General features: G+C 31.6%; 2 protein-coding genes across 2 annotated transcripts; one reads left to right on the top strand and one right to left on the bottom strand.

Annotated features, from left to right (window-relative positions):
* Positions 1-4,152: 4,152 nt before the first annotated feature.
* Positions 4,153-10,713, top strand: LOC141667727 (uncharacterized). The gene is made up of 7 exons (XM_074474336.1): positions 4,153-4,458; positions 7,753-7,810; positions 8,359-8,439; positions 8,569-8,604; positions 8,717-8,956; positions 9,047-9,188; positions 9,799-10,713. Exons 1-7 carry the CDS (start codon positions 4,265-4,267, stop codon positions 10,287-10,289), a joined length of 1,242 nt encoding a protein of 413 aa, XP_074330437.1. The 5' UTR covers positions 4,153-4,264; the 3' UTR covers positions 10,290-10,713.
* A 2,877-nt stretch (positions 10,714-13,590) lies between these two features.
* LOC141721042 (uncharacterized) lies at positions 13,591-17,664 on the bottom strand. The gene is made up of 6 exons (XM_074523777.1): positions 17,265-17,664; positions 16,698-16,817; positions 16,449-16,548; positions 14,299-14,379; positions 13,963-14,012; positions 13,591-13,840 (listed from the first exon to the last, which is right to left on the bottom strand). Exons 2-6 carry the CDS (start codon positions 16,784-16,786, stop codon positions 13,675-13,677), a joined length of 486 nt encoding a protein of 161 aa, XP_074379878.1. The 5' UTR covers positions 16,787-16,817; positions 17,265-17,664; the 3' UTR covers positions 13,591-13,674.
* Between the last annotated feature and the right edge of the window lie 2,637 nt (positions 17,665-20,301).

Below are 20,301 nucleotides of genomic sequence, written 5' to 3'. Positions count from 1 at the left end.
AAACATCATCAGATGACGAGATCCATATAAGCCAAGCACTGAAATCCCAAGTAGCCGAAACACTTCCAGGCACGATACGTATTTCCGTTAAGAGTTATGATCATTTGTTTCATCAGATTTCACCAAAAATAATATCTTAATCATGAAACATTGATATATTTTTTCTTTGTTCATGTGTTTTTCTTTATCTAAATGTAAAATGTAAAGGATCATAATATTATATTTAATATTATCATTTTTGTTTCACAACTATTGTTATAATTTTTTGTCAGGACTAACTATTATAATCTAGTTACAATTAAAATTTTGACTTAAAACTATTAATGAATTATAATTTAGTGTACCAAAATTCCTGTACAACAATTACAATTATAAAAACTTACGCACGCCCAAAAGTCAATATAATTCAAACTAAGGACTTCGAATTTTATCGAAGTCGAATAGACGAAACCTGTGATATTAATTAGTGAGTTATACGATCTAGCAACAAACTAATCGATCCACTTTGTATGACCAAGTAAAGTAACATGTAGATATATAACAAAATACGATAATTTATATAATAATATATGTACTAAACAAATATTTTTGATAATTTTATATTTTTGAGATTGTTCTCAGATAAATTATCAATTACCTGATGTTATAACATTTTATAGTGTAATATTTTAAGGGCAAATCTGTAAATATAAATACGACCCTATGTATTTACAAAAATACCCCTATATTACACTTGTTTTCTTTTAACCCCGAACATATCTTATGAGGTCATTTTCAGGGCCGGCAATCCCATTTTATATTATTATCTATACATGTAATACATATAATTACATAAAATAACAATTCGAAACTCGTGATTCATCCGACAACCACTACAATGCATTGATAATGATCCTAAAATTTCAAAAAACTATCACCATAATTCATGACTCGATTCCGAGGTCTTATTCTAATTTTCACAAATCATGACAAAAGTCAAAGTCCCAAAATTATCATCTAAACACCATATATATTCAATGATACATGGATTTTAACATATTATAGTTTCAATTTTTTATTTTTTTTATTATTTTTTTATTTTTTATTTTTATCGTAGGTAATCCGCATCCGCTACCCTTCGGCTCGGGTGCATACTGGGTAAACCCTACGGGCTCACGCAATAGCCTGCAAAACACGTGAACCAAAGTAAACTGCATTTAAGCGACAGACTCTTTAAGCGACAGACTCTGACTCAGTAGGTATAATCATAAATTTTTCTACCGTGGGATTCGAACTTGTGACCAAGAGGCCAATTTTACTCTCTTTAACCAACTGAGTCAACCCTTGCGGGCTATAGTTTCAAATTTATTACTACCTAACCTAATTTTTGATAATCAAATATAGACACATAATACATAGTTTTAAAAATATTAACAAAATCGATTGAAAACTAAACTGAAATTTGACCATATCTATTTTAAAGTCTTTTAACCCTTTAATTGTCTTTCAAAAATACAAAATATGAAAATTGTAAAGAACGAATAAAGTTTTCCAAAAATTCAAAACCAACAAATTATGATATACAATAAAATTTCTACGAATTTTTCAAAATATATGATTTATATATAATTTTTTTACAAATGTTTAAAATAAAAATTTAAAGAAAAATATAAATATTTATAATATTTTGAAACCCTAATTCTTAAAGGAAATAGTAGTTTCAGATCCAAATTCTTGTTTTCCGAGCAAATAAACATGAAAAGAAAAAACTGTCGTTATATTAATATATTTTGGTTTGCAATTTATTGTGCATCCAGAGGGCATATTTGTCTTATAACATTCGTTTACTCCGAAAATCAAAATTTAGCTTTAAAAATAATATTTGAAGTATCCGTTTTCAAAATCGATCCAGGTCTATGTAGGGTACCTGTCACGAGATTTCTCGAAGGCATGCAAAAAGTATGCCTAATATACAGTGAATTTGTATATAAAATTAAAGTTAGTTGACAGTAACAACCAAATACCATCATAATACTCATTTAAATTAATAACTTTTTAGATACTAACTTATAACCCGTGCGATGCACGGTTTTTTAAAATTTATTTGTTTTATTTTTTTTAATTTTATAAATTTATTTTAGAATTTTTTAATGTAGCTATATTATTACTCTTGATGTTTGTATTTATATTGTTATTATTTTTTACAATTTGTTGCAATATTATTTCAACAAATATGCAGATATTGAAAAATATACGAATTTTGAATTTAATTACTTTTTTGTCATGTATATTATATAGCTATTACAATTATATCATTGCATCATATTACAGTTATATCACTACATCATATTTTAGTATTCGGGGATTATTAGAACAATCTTTTTTATTTTTGATTGATTGAACCTCTAATCATATTCTATTTAGAATCGTATTCGGAAATTATATCGTATTCTCGTGTTTGAATAGGATTAGAACAATGTGATTATTTTCTATTCGGTTAGGATGTTATCTTTATGATCCAACGATTATTTTGGCGGTATAGGACCATAACTATCAAATATTTTGATAAGATTTCTCTTAAGGATATAATAAGAATATAATTAAAATATATTTAAATATTTTATAATTATATTTGTTATTTCTGGATATTTCTAATATTAAAATAATTATTAAAAAATAAAAAAATAGTAAAAAGACATGCCGAATCATGAAAAGGCATGCCGCGCTAATTGACGTCATGACATGCCCATCTTGGCATGCCCGTGCCGCCGTGACATGCACCCTAGGTCTATGGTATCATATGTTAAAAACAGCTCCATATGAGGTCAGCTTTTCGCTGAAAATTAATAAAAAAAACTGTTTAAAAATGTTTTTAACTAAAAAGTTGCTGTTAGAGAAAGTAAGCCCCTTCATACTTACTTTAAAAAAAATCTGCTTTTCAGTTGTTGCGGGAAGCAGATGCTGATTTTACCACCAAACCTTACCAAAAATATTATTATTTTTAATTTTTTACATCAAAACATATACATATTAAAAAAATTAACAAACAGTCATCTAATTTTTACAACAACACTTTTTTCAGCAGCATTTTTTCTTACAACGCAATAATTTTGAACAGCAATCCCAAACAAAGCCTAATTCACAACAAGTTCATTTCGGACTAAGCCATCTCTAACTGAATCCAAAAATCCAAATTTGGATCACCAATTAATCAGATCCAAATTCCTGACCAACTTCAACAGTGTGGTCTAAATATTTGATCCAAATTACTTTTTACATATAATAATATATGAATATTATATTAAGCAATTTTATCTTAAAATTATCATTCAATCATTATTAACAATTTATATAACATTTCATAAATTAATTAAAAAAAAAATTAATACACATAAAATATTAAAATTGTGCACTTAATTCACGAAAAACACATTCATCGTAACAATTAACATACAAAATATTGTTGATACATTCTAATTTTCCGAATTAATATATTTTTCCCACAAATGCTCAATTAATGCATATCTAAATGGAATATATATTTCTTTATTTTTTAGTTTTCTAAAGCAGTCTAGGAATTCTTGAAATCGAGTATTTTCATCGATCGAAATAGTCTCAACTTCTGAATCCGGCACTTTTGACTCTTCAATGTAATTCTATTTAAATTTTAATAAAATTATATTTTCTCATTGTTTTAAGTTTTAGTTAAAAAATAAACTTTGTTAACTATTAATTATATTATGTTATTAATTATATAATTAAAAAATCAAAAATTAATTTAAAATCTCATAGACTACAAATAACAAAATCATTATTTTATATTAAATTAAGTGATTCAAATTTGTATCAGAGAATAATATAGTTTGATCACTACTATTCCCTATTATTCCCTAATCCAAATTTCGATCATCATTAAATCACTGTTAGAGGAAAATTTGAAATAATCTGCCTCCGATTTGAATATTTAAATCACTATTGGATTTGTTATTACAATTACATATTGGAGCTTGCTTTTTATGACTTTTGAAAGACTAAACCGGAAGTCAGATAAGAATATCCAACGACACACATCATCCTACGTGGCTATCCTTTCCGATCCGACTCACCGATCCGACCCAACACCCGCCCATACACACACAATAATACAACAGATATATATCTAAAACACACACAAAAAGAGTGGATGAAAATCAAAGACCAAACCCCCCCAAATATTTCATCATCTTCGGTAGCTGCTGGAATTATACTTACAATCTTCATACACGTATAATTCACAATAAAAAACATGAGTATGAGTATGAATAATAGTGGAAGTGGAGGAGGAACTTATAAATGGATGCGTAACCAAGGGAAAGTCAAAGGCATCGTAGTGTTGTTTGCTTGGATCTCTATTCCTGATACACAGATCAATGAGTTCGTTGATCTCTACTCTTCTCTTCATTGGACCTCTCTTGTTTCTCGCTCCGATTATCTCAATCCGTAAGTCTCTCTCTCTCTCTCTCTCTCTCTCTCTCCCCCCCCCTCTCTCTCCCTCCCGCTCTCCCCCTCTCTCCCCCCCCTCTCTCTCTCTCTCCTCGTTATTTAATTTTGCTATGTGGGTTGTGTTAGTTCTCCCTCTCTCAATATTCTGATTTATTTGATTTTGCTATGTGCGTGTTAGGTATCTATGTTTAGCGGGGGGAATAGAAATGTAAAAGTTGTGTTCATTTTGCTATGTATGTGTGATTGATGTACTCGTAGTTGATCTATGCTATTCTCTTTACTTGAGTGAGCTTGTTTGTTGCTATTATTACTACAGTTTGTTTGCTTTTGAATTTTCGACTCAACTCCATTTGACTGTGTGTGTGTGTGCTGGCGAACTTGTATATTTGTATGTATATGTCCCGTGTTAGGTCTAGATGTTTTATTGGTGGTATTGTGGTCTGTACAGTTGTGTTGATTTCGTGATGTATTTATTCATCGTGTCTGTTGGTGTATCGTAAAGTTGTGCTAATTATTTGATGTATAAATTTGTTGTGTGTATTGTATTACGTATAGTTGTTTTAGTGGTGGTATTGAGATTTGAACAGTTATATTTATTCTGTGATGTATGTATTTGTCATCTGTGTTCTATTGGTGAGAATATTGAAATGTAAGCATCGGTGTTGATGTTGCTACGTATATGTTTGTCGTGTGTGTGTTGTTTTATGTGTTTGATACAACAAGTAGTATTTGGTGTTGGTGTTTTGTTGCTAGAATTGGAATGTAAACAATTGTGTTTATTTGCTATGTGTTTGATATAGCTGAGTTCTTTTAGTTGTAGATTTTATTGTTGAATATGAAATTTGCAAAGTTGCCTCCGTGTTTTAGCAAGATTTAAATTTTGTTGTTAAGATACTTGATTGAAGTTAATAGAAGTTGATATTGAGGGATTAAAGTTGTTTTGATACCTATTTGGCTGATGTAGGAAAGAAACAAAGCCAGGATGTAGAAACCCTATTACCTTATATTTTCTATGAAGTAATCAATGGTCAAGATTCAATATTTATGATCAATGGTCAAGATTCAAAATTTATGCAACAACTTCGGATATTTAGACTGGCAAGAACTTCGGTTGTTTATAGTGGAAGTACACGTGTCAATTTAGATGAGAGCTAAATGCATTTCCGAGGCTACACTTTACAGTTTACATATTGCAGCTGATTCGTGGCTACACTTTAAAGTATACAAAATGGTGGCAGAATGTCTAAAAAGAGTTTCATATGGCTGCCGTTAATTTTTTTTAATGCCGTCTAGTGTTTAATTTCTTTTCCAAATGTTTCCCTTACCTCAGTATGACAAGCAGAATGTTCCTTTTGAATTATTTAAACTTTAATGTCTCTTTTATTTCGTAACTATTTTCAATAATTAAACTTGCAAATCAATTCTCTACCTAATCAAGTGAGAGTATACAATATCTACCTGAAAATCCATGTTCAATGTTTTACAAAGTGGTTGTCGTGGTGAAAGTATAATTTTGATAATGGGCTATACAACATTATGATCTGGCAACCTTGTTTTAGGCCTATTAAATTACAATAGGAGGAAAACAGTGACAAAAGCAGATTGTATATGTATCATGTCATTGGATTCTTTGGTTGTTGATTTAGTAATTGGAGTTGGGAACAAAGTATCTTAAAGAAATTATGAGTTGAAAAAAGTTTTGATGGATGATTATGCAACCACCATTTTAAAATTTGCTTTAAAACTATGGACACTTTTTTGCAAATGTGAAAGTATAACCACCAATGAACTGCAACATGTAAGTAGCCACCGGAATGCATTAAGCTCTTTATATCATACCTGTTCTAGTCTAAGTTACTCCGACTCTTCTGTTTAGGTTGCCGTACCCGTGTTGGATACTTGGACACTCGGACATGACACTTATTCCGTGTCCGATCCTTTGACTGAAACATGGACACTTTGACCAATTTATTGAGCAAATATTAGTCACACTTAATATTCAAAATAAATATGTAAGAAGAATGAAAGAAGCTATAATTTTGTAAATGTTGAGAAGATCCCAAATTCGTATAGTTCTTTAGAAAATTAACTTTAATCTAAGTTGTGTTGTTACTTTATTCTTAGATGTTCTAGTTGGATTCTTCTTCTGTAATTTAGGTTAAGTTAGGTTTATTGCATTTGGCTAGTTTTGTAGTGCGAACTTAGAAGCTATTGTGTGCTACTGAGAAATGTTATTCAGCTTTAATGAGCTAATTTGCGAGGTTGTCTAGTGGGAAATCTAAAGGTATAGTCTTTTCTTTTAAAAGAAAATTTTGGAACTTGATGCTTCACATTGTACCAAAATGGTGATTTACATCTGCAGATGAAGACGCTAACAAAAAAGTAATGATATACTAGAATAATCTGACTTGATGTCGGACAAGGAAGGGTAAAATAAGGGAATAAAACCTATGTTCATAGAGAATCGGCAAGAAACACACAATATATTAGCAGAGTTAATTCATATAATTCATCATTATTCCATAATGAAAGATTACAGGATATTATATAGATAAATATTACCTGGAAGCCGATTATTTCTTGAAAACTAAATACTTTATTAATATAAACTATCATAATTAATTAAAGGAAACATATCCTTTGTTTTATTCTAATACTATAATCTATAATCTAGAATGTTCCTAAATAGATAATATAACTAACACACGTAATCAATTGTAATCAATATTATTCCTAATAATAACTATAAATATGTACAAATTAATTTGTTAATTCCTTGCTCCGCATCATTACTATTAAATTAAATGCTCCTAAATATTTCATAAATATTGAACTGTAACATCTTGTTCAATTTTAACTACTTAATAATAGTGATATGCTCTTTGTGCCTCATTCAGAAGGTGGGCCCGGATCAAGTTGATTATTTTCTCTGTTTTAACTATATATTGTTGGCGACCAAGAGATAATTAGATTTGTTAATTATTTTAATATTGATCTTGGGATGTGAGTCTCTTTGTAACAAATTCTTATTTGATAGGAATATTTTAGAGTTTTGACATATATGGTAGTAGTTGTCTATTAAGATTTTTTTCTTGTTACCCAAGTGGAGGTAGACAATGGTAGGAAAATAACAGATAAAATTAAAGTACTAGGAATTTTCTGCTCTCCGTAAGATTCATATTGTCCTTGTTCATTAAGACTCTTACTCTTAATATTTAGTATTCTCTGTCCTGTCATACATGAATTACTTTCTTTATTGCAAGGAAGCTGATTAAAAAATTGACATTGCAGATTTTTCCCTGAGAAAGCTACATCACATGCATTCTCTGTTCTCAAGGAGCTTCTTAAGGTAAGTGCATGTAGTTACTGTTACTGACATCTAATGTTGTCTTCGCATTGAAGGTCTTTAAGTTGGTGCTTTGTTGAATTTCTTTTGATAAGAATGGTTACATGGTATACTAATCAGCTCACTTACTATTCATCAGAATATATTGTGTGCCTGATTATAACAAGCTTGTTATTCAAGTTGGTGCTTTGTTGAATTTCTGTTGATAAGAATGGTTACATGATCTACTAATCAACTCAATTACTCACTATTCATCAGGATACATTGTGTGTTTGATTCTAACAATTTTGTTTTTACCTCTTACTACAGCTGATAAAAACTTAAAAAAACAAGCAAAAATATATTTTGAGTAGTAAATTTTAAGCTAGTTAATAATTGTATTCTATTAAATTTTGAATTGCTTTGCTTTCGGAACCTCCTCTCTATACATAGTTTGCACGAAGCCCAGTACGATGTTGTATGTAAAAATATTTAGGCTTAGCACTGGCTAATTTTTTATTGATGGAGTCGTGCAACTGATGGACTAAACATGTTTTATTTGGCCTGTGCAGGAGCTAAGGAATAAGCCCTGTCCTGTAGTTTTTGCTGCCTTCTCTGGTGGTGCAAAAGCTTGCATGTATAAAATATTCCAGGTAAAGTAATATGTTGCCTGGATAGATGCCAAAATTTATTGTAGAATTTGAATATATATATTTTCCAAAAAGATTTTTGGTGTTGGTGTTCTTTGGTAACTGGATATATTTTTCTAATTATTGATGCAGATCATACAAGGAGCAAGTGAAGCACAACTCAGTCTGGTATTAATTTTGTATTTAACTAGTTTACACATTGATATGAAGTACCACAGTTTATTACTGAACTGATCGCTGGTGTATGTTGTTATTTTTTTTGTATGGTTATATCCTGAAGGGTGATAGTCAACTGGTTATAAATTGCATATCTGGTCAAATTTATGATTCTAGCCCAATTGATTTAACTGATGACCTGGGTGCTCGGTTTGCACTGCACCCCACCCTTCTCAGAGTGCCTGGTTCGACCAAATTAGCATCTTTGCTTGCCAAGGGTGTCACCTCCAGTCTTGATGCTCTATTCATCACCAGATTTGGATCACAACGGTCTGAATATTGGCAGACTCTTTATTCCTCAGTTGTAAGTTTCCTTTTAGCTCACGCTCTCCCTTGAAGCTATCAGTTTCAGTTTCACTTGACAGTTTGTTTATGGCTTATCTATGTGCTGCAGAATCTGGGTTCTCCATACCTCATATTATGCTCTGAAAATGATGATATTGCTCCTTATCCGGTCATCCACAACTTTGCTCAGCGCCTGCAAGATTTGGGAGCAAATGTTCAGATTGTCAAGTGGAATGACTCTCCTCATGTTGGTTAGTCAGAAACTGATTTATTCCTTTTCCCTTTGCGAACTTTAGTCCTTAAATTACTTAAACATCAAATGTTCTGGTTTAAGGACTGTCCTCTTTGGTTTGGTATTTGTTAGTCTACAATTAAAGTTTGATCTGGGATAAACTATACTTAGAGTCTACAGAACTGGTAGGCCTATCTTTATTTTTTGATCTATAATGTGATTGACAAGAAACCAAGTACTTTAGTCCTTAAATTACTTGTACATCAAATTTTCTGGTTTAGGGAGTGTCCTCTTTGGTTTGGTATTTGCTAGTCTACAATTAAAGTTTGATTTGAGATAAACAATACTTAGAGTCTACAGAACTGGTAGGTCTATCTTTATTTTTTGATCTATAATGTGGTGTGGTTGACAGAGAAACCAAGTAGTCAAAGCGATAAAAGAGGTATTATATTTTAATGGAGAATGCATTGATATTTGTTACTCTTTGTATAATGTCAATATATTTCCACTGGTATAAAATGTAAAAGGATTTATCTTCTTTGTTCATAGAAATTTCCCAAGTTCTTTTTTTTTTATCAAGAGCATGTTGTAGATTACATTTGAACCGATGCACACTACTTGGTTTGCAGGTCACTACAGGCATTGTCCAATTCAGTACCAGGCGGCAGTCTCAGAGTTGCTCGACACAGCGGTTCAAGTTTTTTCGCATAAGATTCTTAAATATGGTGAAAGAAGTGGGCTCGAAGGTATGCATGATCAGATTTGTGAATTAATTTGTGACCTTCAGATTGCAGCAGTTGACTCGAATCAGAGCCTTCAAAGAGTTGCGCTCGGACCAAATGACCATTTCTTCTTGCCAAGTTCTGCAGAGCATCAAACGGAGGGACATTACGGGTCCCTGCAAGAAGACAGGAAAGAAAGATCATCCCGTTCGCCATCCCCTCCAAGGATAAACGGACATAGTGTTCTTGGCCAAGTTCTGTTTGATGCCTGTGTTCCCAAGAACATAGAGGGCTGGGACATCAAATTTTCAGGGTCACTAAACGGGCAGCCGTTAGCTTCAGTTCGTAAAAATTCACCTCTAAGTGCTCTTAAAGGCATTCGTCGGTCGAGATTATGAAACCAACCCAAAAACTACTATAGAACTTCAGTATCAGTTTTCCCAATGATTTTGGAGCTGTTGTGCTAAATTATATCCAAAAAATTACCTCCAAGATACTTAATGCAAGAAGTGAGTTGATTTTGACCACGTGACTGACCGATACGTGGCATTATTTGTACAGGTAAGTTGCGGATGCTTTTTGTACAGAGTAATATATGTAGATACGATAGCTGTTTATAGGTTGATCTGAAGAGGTGTAAGCACTCTAGATGTTTTTTCGTTGTTTCCAAAGTAGGATGGTGATACTCCTGGTTCTTAACAATCGATAATGTATTTGCAGCTTGCTTGTGTAAATTAGCTTGCATAAGTAGCTTGATATGCAGTTCTTGCATTTTTAACTTTTTATTGCAAATCAGAATATCATCATTGTATTAGGCTATTAGCTATATTAGTTCCTTTATTTGATAGAGCAACTTATCTTTTTTCACCCTAAAATATGTGCAATTGAATTTTTTTGTAAAACATAATACTATGTTGATTTAGCTACATGTAACATTGTTGCTTCTAAGCTTGTATTATATCTCTATTGCAAGACTCGTTAGATTTTTAACCCATGTTATCTGATTAGATACGGGGAATCCTTTAAAGGCATGAGAGGTGGTAGATTTCTAGATTGCGTGAAAATTTTGTATTGATGCGTGTATAATAATTCATAAAGTATATTCATATTTCAAAAATATATCATTGCAGTTGAAACATTAATCAATTTAAATATACCAACAGATGAGTCAATGTTTTCCAAACTTGAAAGTATTATTTGAGCTATCTTGTCTTTTAACACAATATTTATTTTGGCAACAATTTCACAAAATGTTGAATAAAGGCTCTACGTGCAATCGTGTAACAAGAATGTATCTAGATTTTTTAACTCCATTCACTCATTCACCCACCAAAATTCTTCAATTATAAAGGTATTTACGGACACACGTACACATTCTAACTAATTATAAGAACAAGTCCAACGCTAAATGTAAAATAATTAACTAATTATAAGACCAAGTACAATACTAAATGTAAAATAACTATATCTATTACTATAATATGGAACCAAAAAGTATTTTTTGATACTAAAATAAAAGTTGCGTTTCAATACAAGTTTCATAACTAATTTCAAATTTACATAAATCTTTTAACATCTACCTTGTTTTAATATTTTGTGATGTACAAGACAATAATTATTTAATTTTTTCTCTCCATTTATAGTAATAAATGATGCGGCAAGAATGCATATGCATCCTTAGTTCTAATATGCATATTTGTATCTAAATATGCTACCCCTCTGGAGTTGAGTAATTTTGCTTTTGGTGCTATAATATTGCAATAGAATCAAAGATAACATTGCATTGGACTTGCTCTTGCTCTTGCTCTTAATAAGAGTATCTAGAAGTGACTTATTCACTTATAGGTCTTCTGCTATAAACTTGAAAGATCATCAAGAAGAGGGGATGGCGATTACTGCGATGGAGCTAGAGAAAAAATTGGAGCGATATTCTCCTGTCCACAGTGTTCAAGAGAAAGAAATGGTTGCTGTTAGTGATAATGTCGATGCTGTAGAAGATAATTGTGGGATGGATCTGGATATATATATTGATGCTGCAGCAGATAATTTTGAAGGGATCAGATTTTCTCAATCAGTGGTTGACGTGAAGAGTTTTGAAAATTTCAATGTTGTGGTGGATGGATTAATTATAGACTGCGAGATACAACAGCACCTTCGTGTCAAATACTATGAGCTTTGCTACAGTCAAAAGTCATACCTCCATGACCAACTTATTGATGGGATGAACTTTGAGCTTGAGCAATTTGCACCTTTTCATTTTCATCTCCAGCCTTGAGCCTTGATGAAAAGATGAAATATGCAACGAGAAAGATGATATGAATCCTTATTTTGTAATGCATGCAGAGAGATAGAAGATGATTCATGCTGCGAGGCAAATTACTTGCTTTGTCTTTTTTTTTTGTGGCATATAAATAATGTACTTGACCTGTGGGAGGACACTTCATATCTCAATGTTGTAAATCTAACTGTTGGGCATGCATAATACCCAAAAACTTCATTTATAGAGGTTACATAATACCTTGTACCTTACTAACTGTGTTCTTGAAGTCACTTAAATCTGAATGGAAATAGTTCTAAAAGTTTTGACTTTCTAGTTTCAATGATTTAAATGACTTTACCAAATTTAGCTTCAAACACATACATAACATGACATTTAGATAACTTATTAACATTCACATCAACATTCATATTTAACATCCTGAGTCTTGAGTCTTGTTATGCTACATCGACATTCAAATTTAACGTCCCGAGTCTTGTTATGCTCAAAGCCCATTTTGGGCATGGGTCATCAACAGACCCAAATTACATTTTAATTATATCCTATCTATATACTATACTATACTATAATAACCGGAATGAGGTAAAATTTGGTTCAATTGTTATTTCTTAATTTTGGTTATTAGAAAAAATAAATAGATATCGTTATATATCTGTTAAACTACTAAATTATTAAACTACTATACACATAGCCTAATTATTCTACTAAACTACAACCACAACTTATCTTATTATTAAAAAAAATGAATAAATAGCGTAAATCTGCTGAATTACTAAATTGTTAAACTTCTAGATTTAGTATATTTATACTACTAAACTACGACCACATTTTATCCTATTATTTTTTCATAAATTTATTATTATTATTATTATTATTATTATTATATATTTATATAAACATTTTGAAATTATAATATGACGGGATATATAAATATTTAAAATATTAATGAGAACGCACATAATTTAAGCTAGTTTTATCCTTATATATAATTAGAGTAAAGCAGATAATATGGTACGAGTATGACACGGTTTGGTCGTCACAGTCCTACTATCACTTAAACAACTAAACCTTAAATACCTACGCCAGGCAAAACAAAGCAACACCTGATTAGCATATTAATATTTGAAATCGCGTACCTCAATAGTTTGAAAGAAAATTTCTATTATTTGTTAACTTCTTTTAATTAAAATTAGACTTTTAGAATTTGGAAAAATAATATTGTTTCTAAAAAATAAATGTGTTATATAATATAAATAACATGATATTATCATTTATAATTAATATATATTATAGCAATATAAATAACCTGATATTATTTTTACCTGTTTGTGCATATTGGAATTATAATACAAGTAAAAATAAAACACAAAAATTAAATTTCAATTTAATAAAAAGGTAATTATAAAGTTTTATAAAATTAGACAAACAATTCTACAAATTAAAACTGTATCAAAAAAACTGATTAGGTTTCAGAGGTAGTATATACAAGATACAAAATAAAATTTTCACAAATCCTTTACCTGCAGATCATTGGTCAGAGGAGCTGAATACATTCCTCCAGAAGAGACCGTAATAACACGAGAATCTGGTGCAGCCTTTTCCAACAAGGGCATCAACGATTCTGTCAAGGTATAGGTGCCAAGAACATTTACAGCAAAGTTCAACTCGTATCTGATCTTACAGAAAAAATATATATCAGAAAAAGTAATTAATTATCACATCAGTTAAGCTACATAGTAGGTTAATTAACTAAAAATTATTAGTCTGTTCTTAAGCAGCATTCCAAAAGTTACCCTTCTGATGTTGTGATGCGATTATTCTCCATTAAACCAGCATTATTAACCTGAAGTAATAAAGCATCATCAGGAAGTTATGACAATACTGCAGAAATATATCACCTAGTTTATGTCTGAAGCAGAAACAAGAACATTAAAGAAGTTAAGGGTGATGAATGGTGCTGTGTGGGTGGGTGCATAGAAGGTATATTGACAAAGTGTACAGCTACTTAGCCATGGAGCTTATACTAGCTACTTATAAATACATGTATAGAAAAAGACAAAGTAGTTTAGAGGTTATTTAGTAGGTTAAAAAAAACTAATTGTGCTTTCTTTTAGTGGGAAAGAACTTACCAGCACATGCACAGGAACATCTTTCTCAGAAAATCTGGAACCAAGTGAATTGATTTCCCTGGGAGAAGAAAGATCACAGACCTGCAGGTTAAATTTGTATGCAGACCGGAAGGATTGGAAAACTTTCAGCTGCACCATTGAGGTCAGAGGTATATGTAAATCTACTTGAGCAAGGGGTCATAATCCAGAGTCAGAGCAAGGGTAGCAGTTAGTACATTAGCTGGCGAAGTACATTTGTTTAATGAGTACTTGGTAGTACACACTGGATTATATGGGTATTCTCAAATTTGATAGGTTGATCTGAAAGAAAAATAATTTCCTGTTACATTTAGGTTTAAGTTTAGGCCATATTGATTCAACCGCCATACAATAGATCCAACCAGTGAAATTTGGCCTTGCGGCTTGCGTAATATTGTGACCTTTAAAGTTGACACTTTAAGCTCTTTCAATATCTCCTTTTTTCGTAAGTGGCTGAAATGCAGCATCATGGGGGTCACTCTGGCTGGATATGAAAGCCACGTAACTTTAATATTATAATATATATGTATACATATATATATGGAAGCTGTGCAGATAAGAAAAACCTCAAATTATTAATAAGCATTACTCTAGTAACAAGGCGGAGATGGTTGAGTTGATCCCAGGCGCGGCGTGGGTTTAAATCCAATTCTCAACATTGATTATTGTTGCTTTTTTGTCAAAAAAGTTATAATCCAACAGTATGGATTTATTGAATCCCTCTATACAATGTTGACACAGAAAAAAAATTCTCTTGCTCGTTAATCCAATTTTGCACAAGCATATGTCAATATGCATACCATTCCACCAAGGTCTCCCCCCCGTCCTCCTTCCTCCTTCCCTGTCCGCTCCCTCTCCCTCCGTTGGTCTTGAAAATATGGTACAAAAGCATCGAACTTGATCAACATATATCCAGTTCACTGTGCAACTCTAACAACATTCATATATGGAAACAGGAAATTTTGATATGTGGACATTCAGAATGTCCTTAGTTTGAAGGATTTGGAGACTATAACGAGTTTTGTGGGCTATATCTATAGTAATTGGGCCAGAAACATAATTTCATGGGCTTTCTCCATCTTAATCGTGACTATAAAGTTTTGACATATCTTAGCCTATTGCAAGCTTTATAGAATATAATAATCAATTAATCATAAAACTGGCGGGTACTAAATTCTAGTTACATCTCTATTGACTGAAGTATAACGAAAAAAGGATTTTTAAGATGTCATCACCCTTCTTAAGTAGAACGATGACAACCACACAGTTCCTACTAAATGTCAGAGAGTTGTATGGAAGATAGTATTATCATTTGAGGATGTGTATGTTAAGAGAATGTTTACATCTGATGGAGGAGAAGGGTGGAAAAAAGGTAAAACCGGAGGGACAAAACCTATCCGTGCGCAGAGAATTGGTTCAGTCACAAATAAATCCTCAATTTAAAAAAAAAAAAAAAATCAATTCATAGCATTCATATCCTCCAATATTACGATTACAATAAGTTAAATAATAATCCTGACTTGAACCCGGGATCTTCTTGGAAATGGGAAGAACAAGTAAAAGCCCTAACTTGAAGAACAAGTAAACATGGATCCTAGACAAAAGGAAACAAATCCTTTTATTATTATTAGTTAATTTTTATTACTTATCTACTAACATAGATCTATTTTGAATAATAATCCTTGCTAGACAATATTAATTTTAATTTACAAAACATATATATAAATATCTAACTAAATTATTATATATAATAAATAACAAGTACTTCAATTATTTTATGCTCCACATCATTATCAATGCATAGGCCGTCAATTGTATTCATAATCTTTTACTTTCAATTATAATTAATATGTTGCCAACTATAACTACAGATACTTTATATATAAAAGTTCTTGTTTACTAGGTCTGATGGATCATAAACTAGAAAAATCAGAGCTACTTCTATATACTGGAGCAGAGATATTTTGATTTTATTGAACAATAAAATGGCCTCCCTTCACAAGTTCCAGCTCCAGCAAAAATCAGTTAAAAGTAGAAATGACTACTGAACAGTGGATATAATATTTAAAATTAGAACTGATTTGAAAAGGCTGGAGACAAATATATTAAAAGTTACACAGAGAACCAATTACCTCTAAATAAACATTTTTGTTTTCTGTCACTGACTGAATTTCTGAAAGAGCAGCTTCTCCCCTTTCCTTGTTACGACAAACCATGTAGACAGTAGCTCCACTACAGTAAGTATAAAAGAAAATATTATTAAACACATGGGTAAAGTTTTAATGACCACAATGCAATGCTAAGAAAGCATTGGTAATATGATTTAGATTCAATTTAAAAAGAAAAAAAAATAAAAAAAAATTGACACGTGAATTTAACACCGTGAAGCGAGGCCCTCAGCAGTTGCATAACCAATGCCTGAATTTGCTCCCGTGACAATGCAATTTTTCCCTTGTATGTGAATTTGCATATCTTCTGCTTTGAACTTCTTTGAGTGTTCCCTGTAACATGAATAAACCTGATACTAAAATTATGAATGTTACTATATCAAATCTAAATAAAAACATATATCACGAATCAAATGCTCTATGATACACTTTAAGAATGTTAGTGTAGTAATCATTTCCGGTCCCAGTACTATTACATCAGCAATATCATTGCAATTGGATTTTAACATGTCCCCATGTATATACAAAATCATAAAGATGTGAATAATTAAACATGGATTACCCAAAACATCTTCACACACAAGAAAATACTTAAAAAAATTCTTCCTACTTCGCGTTAAAATTGTATTTTAAGGTATCTAAACGATCACAGATATCAAAAAGTAACAAAATTCAAAAAAAAAAATATACAAGAGATTAATCATAATACATTACCTAATTACCAAATGTATCATCATAATTCATATAAAAAAGTGAAGTTAAAAGAGGGTAGGGGCATACAAGAAGCTAGACTTGGTGAAGTTGAGGTACCCATATAACCCAAAAGCTGTTGTTCTCCTGTCTGTAAATGAAACGTAATGCTTGTTACAAAAGAATATTACACACTATTATAAACATACAGAGAGAGAGAGAGGAGAGGGAGGGAGGGAGAGAGAGGGAGAGAGGGAGAGAGAGAGAGCCTTGAGAAGGAACATGGTGAGTGGTATGAATGGTGATTCCAAATTGAAGTGTTGTTAGATTTGCTTGATGTTTTGTTAATGCAGTGCTGCCAGTATTACTGCGGGGAAATACGTGCAGAGACCACTGTTTTGCTAGTTTACACAATAGCTCTATCATTCCCCTCTTTCTTCTTCCTTCTTGTCATTAGACGCGGACTATTAAATCACCATAAGTACTTGCACTGAATTTTCAGTGTTTAATACCCGATATCCTGGATAGTAAATTCTATGCGGTACACCTTTAATTGGAGTCCTGGGAGTCCTGGGAGTCCATCTATATTCTGCAAATAAAATATCTTTTAAAACGTGTTATCTTGCAAAATATGTTTCACAAATATCATTAATTCAATAAAATCATGCAAATTTCTTATATTTACAAGTATAATATGTATGTTCTGCAACATGAACATTTATGTTCTACAATATGAACATTTATGTTCTGCAAACTAAACATATTTTTTAGAACTATCTACTTGTAAAATCTATGCAATATGCAAGATTTTCAATAAAATTGTGATATTTGTTGAATATCATTCGAAAAATAATACGTTTTGCAATAATTTAAGATATATTTTACTTGCAGAACATATATGGACTCCAAGGGCTCCAATGAAACAGGGGACTCCATAGAACCTAACCCATAATCCTCTTCTCTTCTCATTTCATTTCATTTTATTATTTATATATTTTTTTTAAAAAAACTTAATTTTAACGTAACTCTTAAATAGACGCGCCGTGTACATAAACTCTTAAAAAAGTCATCCATTTTAACCCTTAAACTATAAGATTTATATGATTTATTTATTCTTATGTTAAAAAAATTCAATACACCTTAAAGGTAACAATGTCCGCAATCATATATTTTAAGAGCAACAATGTTCGTTAAATTTTTCATGTCATTTTTTGTTTATCAAATAATAGGGGGTTACTATAATGTTTACAGAACTCACCAAACTTTTTCAAAACAAAGGACTAGAAAATACTCTATCATACATATCATCACCACAACCACCATCTCCTACTAAATCTTTATTCCCAAATCTCTATTACCACCGTAACCGTCATAACCACTCCATTAAATTAATAGATCTGAAGAGGACTTACCAGATACATACTTATATGATTTGTGTTTCTCTTTAGACTACATTTAGATATAGATACAAAGCCGATAAGAGGAGTAACGATTTTAATCTAAAAAAGTACACTAAAAAATGGGATAACAACGGAGATGATGTTTTTTTCCAAAAACAGAAATGAGCTTGATGACCGAGAATATACTGTCGACGGGGACAAAAGAAGAGGAAAAAGAGTGTAAATAGAGACGTTGACAAAAGAAGAAAGAGAGAGAGACGTTGGATAGACAGAGGGATAGAAAGAAAGTATAAGAGAGTATAAAGTGTGTGCACATATTTTTGTTTGTTTTTTATATATAATAAAATATGTGGGGTTAGAATTAAAAGGTAGTTAAATAAATGAGTGAATGTGATTGAATCTAAGTTTAAATTGTAAGAAATGGGTCTCATTTTGCCTGTATATAGGCTATTCTAATGAGACTCATCTTAAAATTAGAACTTAGCATAAGCCTAAAATAAGTGCAGTACAGTTATATACAACAGTCAGCAACAACCCGACTTTATTAAAATTTTAATATTCAAAATAAGACTTACCCACAAAGAAAAAAATAGTCATCTCAACTCAAAATTCAGTCTGACTCGCTTGACCACCGAGTTGATACACTAAGTTGCCACCGAGTTGCCATCGTTTGGACGCGTTGATGCCACCATGAGATTGTCCTTCACCTGTAGTTCTTGGAACCGCCATTTCCCGCCTGAAATCATGACTGGAGAGCTTGAATCGTCGCCGTTGAGTGGAGACTGCCGAGTGGAGTTTCAAATCAAGGATTTGAGGTTTGAAACCGAGAAAGAGATCAAAAGAATAATGAGGCGATTTTAGGATTTTAGGGTTTGTCGATTTGGTAATTTTGGGAATAGAAAATTTGAGATTTTGATATGAATCGATTGGACATAAAGAAAGGAATCTGAATTCATGATCAAAATTATTCAAGGAGCGTCTGTTTGGGGAAATTTGAGAGATTCGAAATAGGGTTTGTTAGGTCACACAATATTGTAGAAGGGGGTTGAATACAGTGTTAATACAATCAAATCGATTTAACACACGTATGTAACAAAGATCAAGTATATTGAATAAACTCTGTTACAATAAGAACTGTTGTTCTCTCTCAGTGATGAACAAATATCACTAAGAGCTGATAGGTTACAATGTGTTGTGCAAGACATGCCTGTATCATAACAAGACTAAGTCATATTGACAACCCTAAGATTAGTTGTATTGTAACCTTAATCTGTAATTTATACTTGTAACACTTAATGTCTGTAAAATGTAAATTGAGCAGATTGGAGCATTTTTCCCTAAACAGTGTCAAGCCTAAGAATTCTATTTGGAAGAAGATCAAGAAGGTCATGCCTCAGAAGAATTATGAAGAAGTTTGGAGTTGAATAATTCTGTTTGGTGAAAAACATTCTAAGTCAAGATCTCTACAAGTCACAAAATTAGTGATATAGAGAAGTCATTCGAGAACTCAGAAAGACCTATCGAGAACTCAGGAATTATCTATCGAGAACTCAGGAATTGTCTATCGAGAACTCAGGAAATGCTATTGGAGATATCGATAAGTCAGATACCCATTCGAGAACTCAGAGATATCGACAAGTATACATTCATTAGAGAACTCTAAGTTATCGATAAGCCAAAGTCCATTAGAGAACTCTGAGTTATCGATAAACCAAAATTCACTAGAG

Source organism: Apium graveolens, chromosome 1 (assembly GCF_009905375.1).
Source record: "Apium graveolens cultivar Ventura chromosome 1, ASM990537v1, whole genome shotgun sequence".
NCBI lineage: Eukaryota > Viridiplantae > Streptophyta > Magnoliopsida > Apiales > Apiaceae > Apium > Apium graveolens.
The sequence above is the reverse complement of the archived record's forward strand: the minus strand, read 5'-3'. Positions and strand labels throughout refer to the sequence as shown.

Excerpts from the sequence above, each read along its gene's own strand:
- LOC141721042 (XM_074523777.1), bottom strand. The coding sequence starts at position 16,786 with ATGCAAATTCACATACAAGGGAAAAATTGCATTGTCACGGGAGCAAAT. Across the intron at positions 16,549-16,697 it reads GCTGAGGGCCTCGCTTCACG|TGGAGCTACTGTCTACATGG; the intron begins GTGTTAAATTCA and ends TACTTACTGTAG. Across the intron at positions 14,013-14,298 it reads ATGTTCCTGTGCATGTGCTG|GTTAATAATGCTGGTTTAAT; the intron begins GTAAGTTCTTTC and ends TTATTACTTCAG.
- LOC141667727 (XM_074474336.1), top strand. The coding sequence starts at position 4,265 with ATGAGTATGAGTATGAATAATAGTGGAAGTGGAGGAGGAACTTATAAA. Across the intron at positions 7,811-8,358 it reads TTCTCAAGGAGCTTCTTAAG|GAGCTAAGGAATAAGCCCTG; the intron begins GTAAGTGCATGT and ends TGGCCTGTGCAG. Across the intron at positions 9,189-9,798 it reads GAATGACTCTCCTCATGTTG|GTCACTACAGGCATTGTCCA; the intron begins GTTAGTCAGAAA and ends CTTGGTTTGCAG.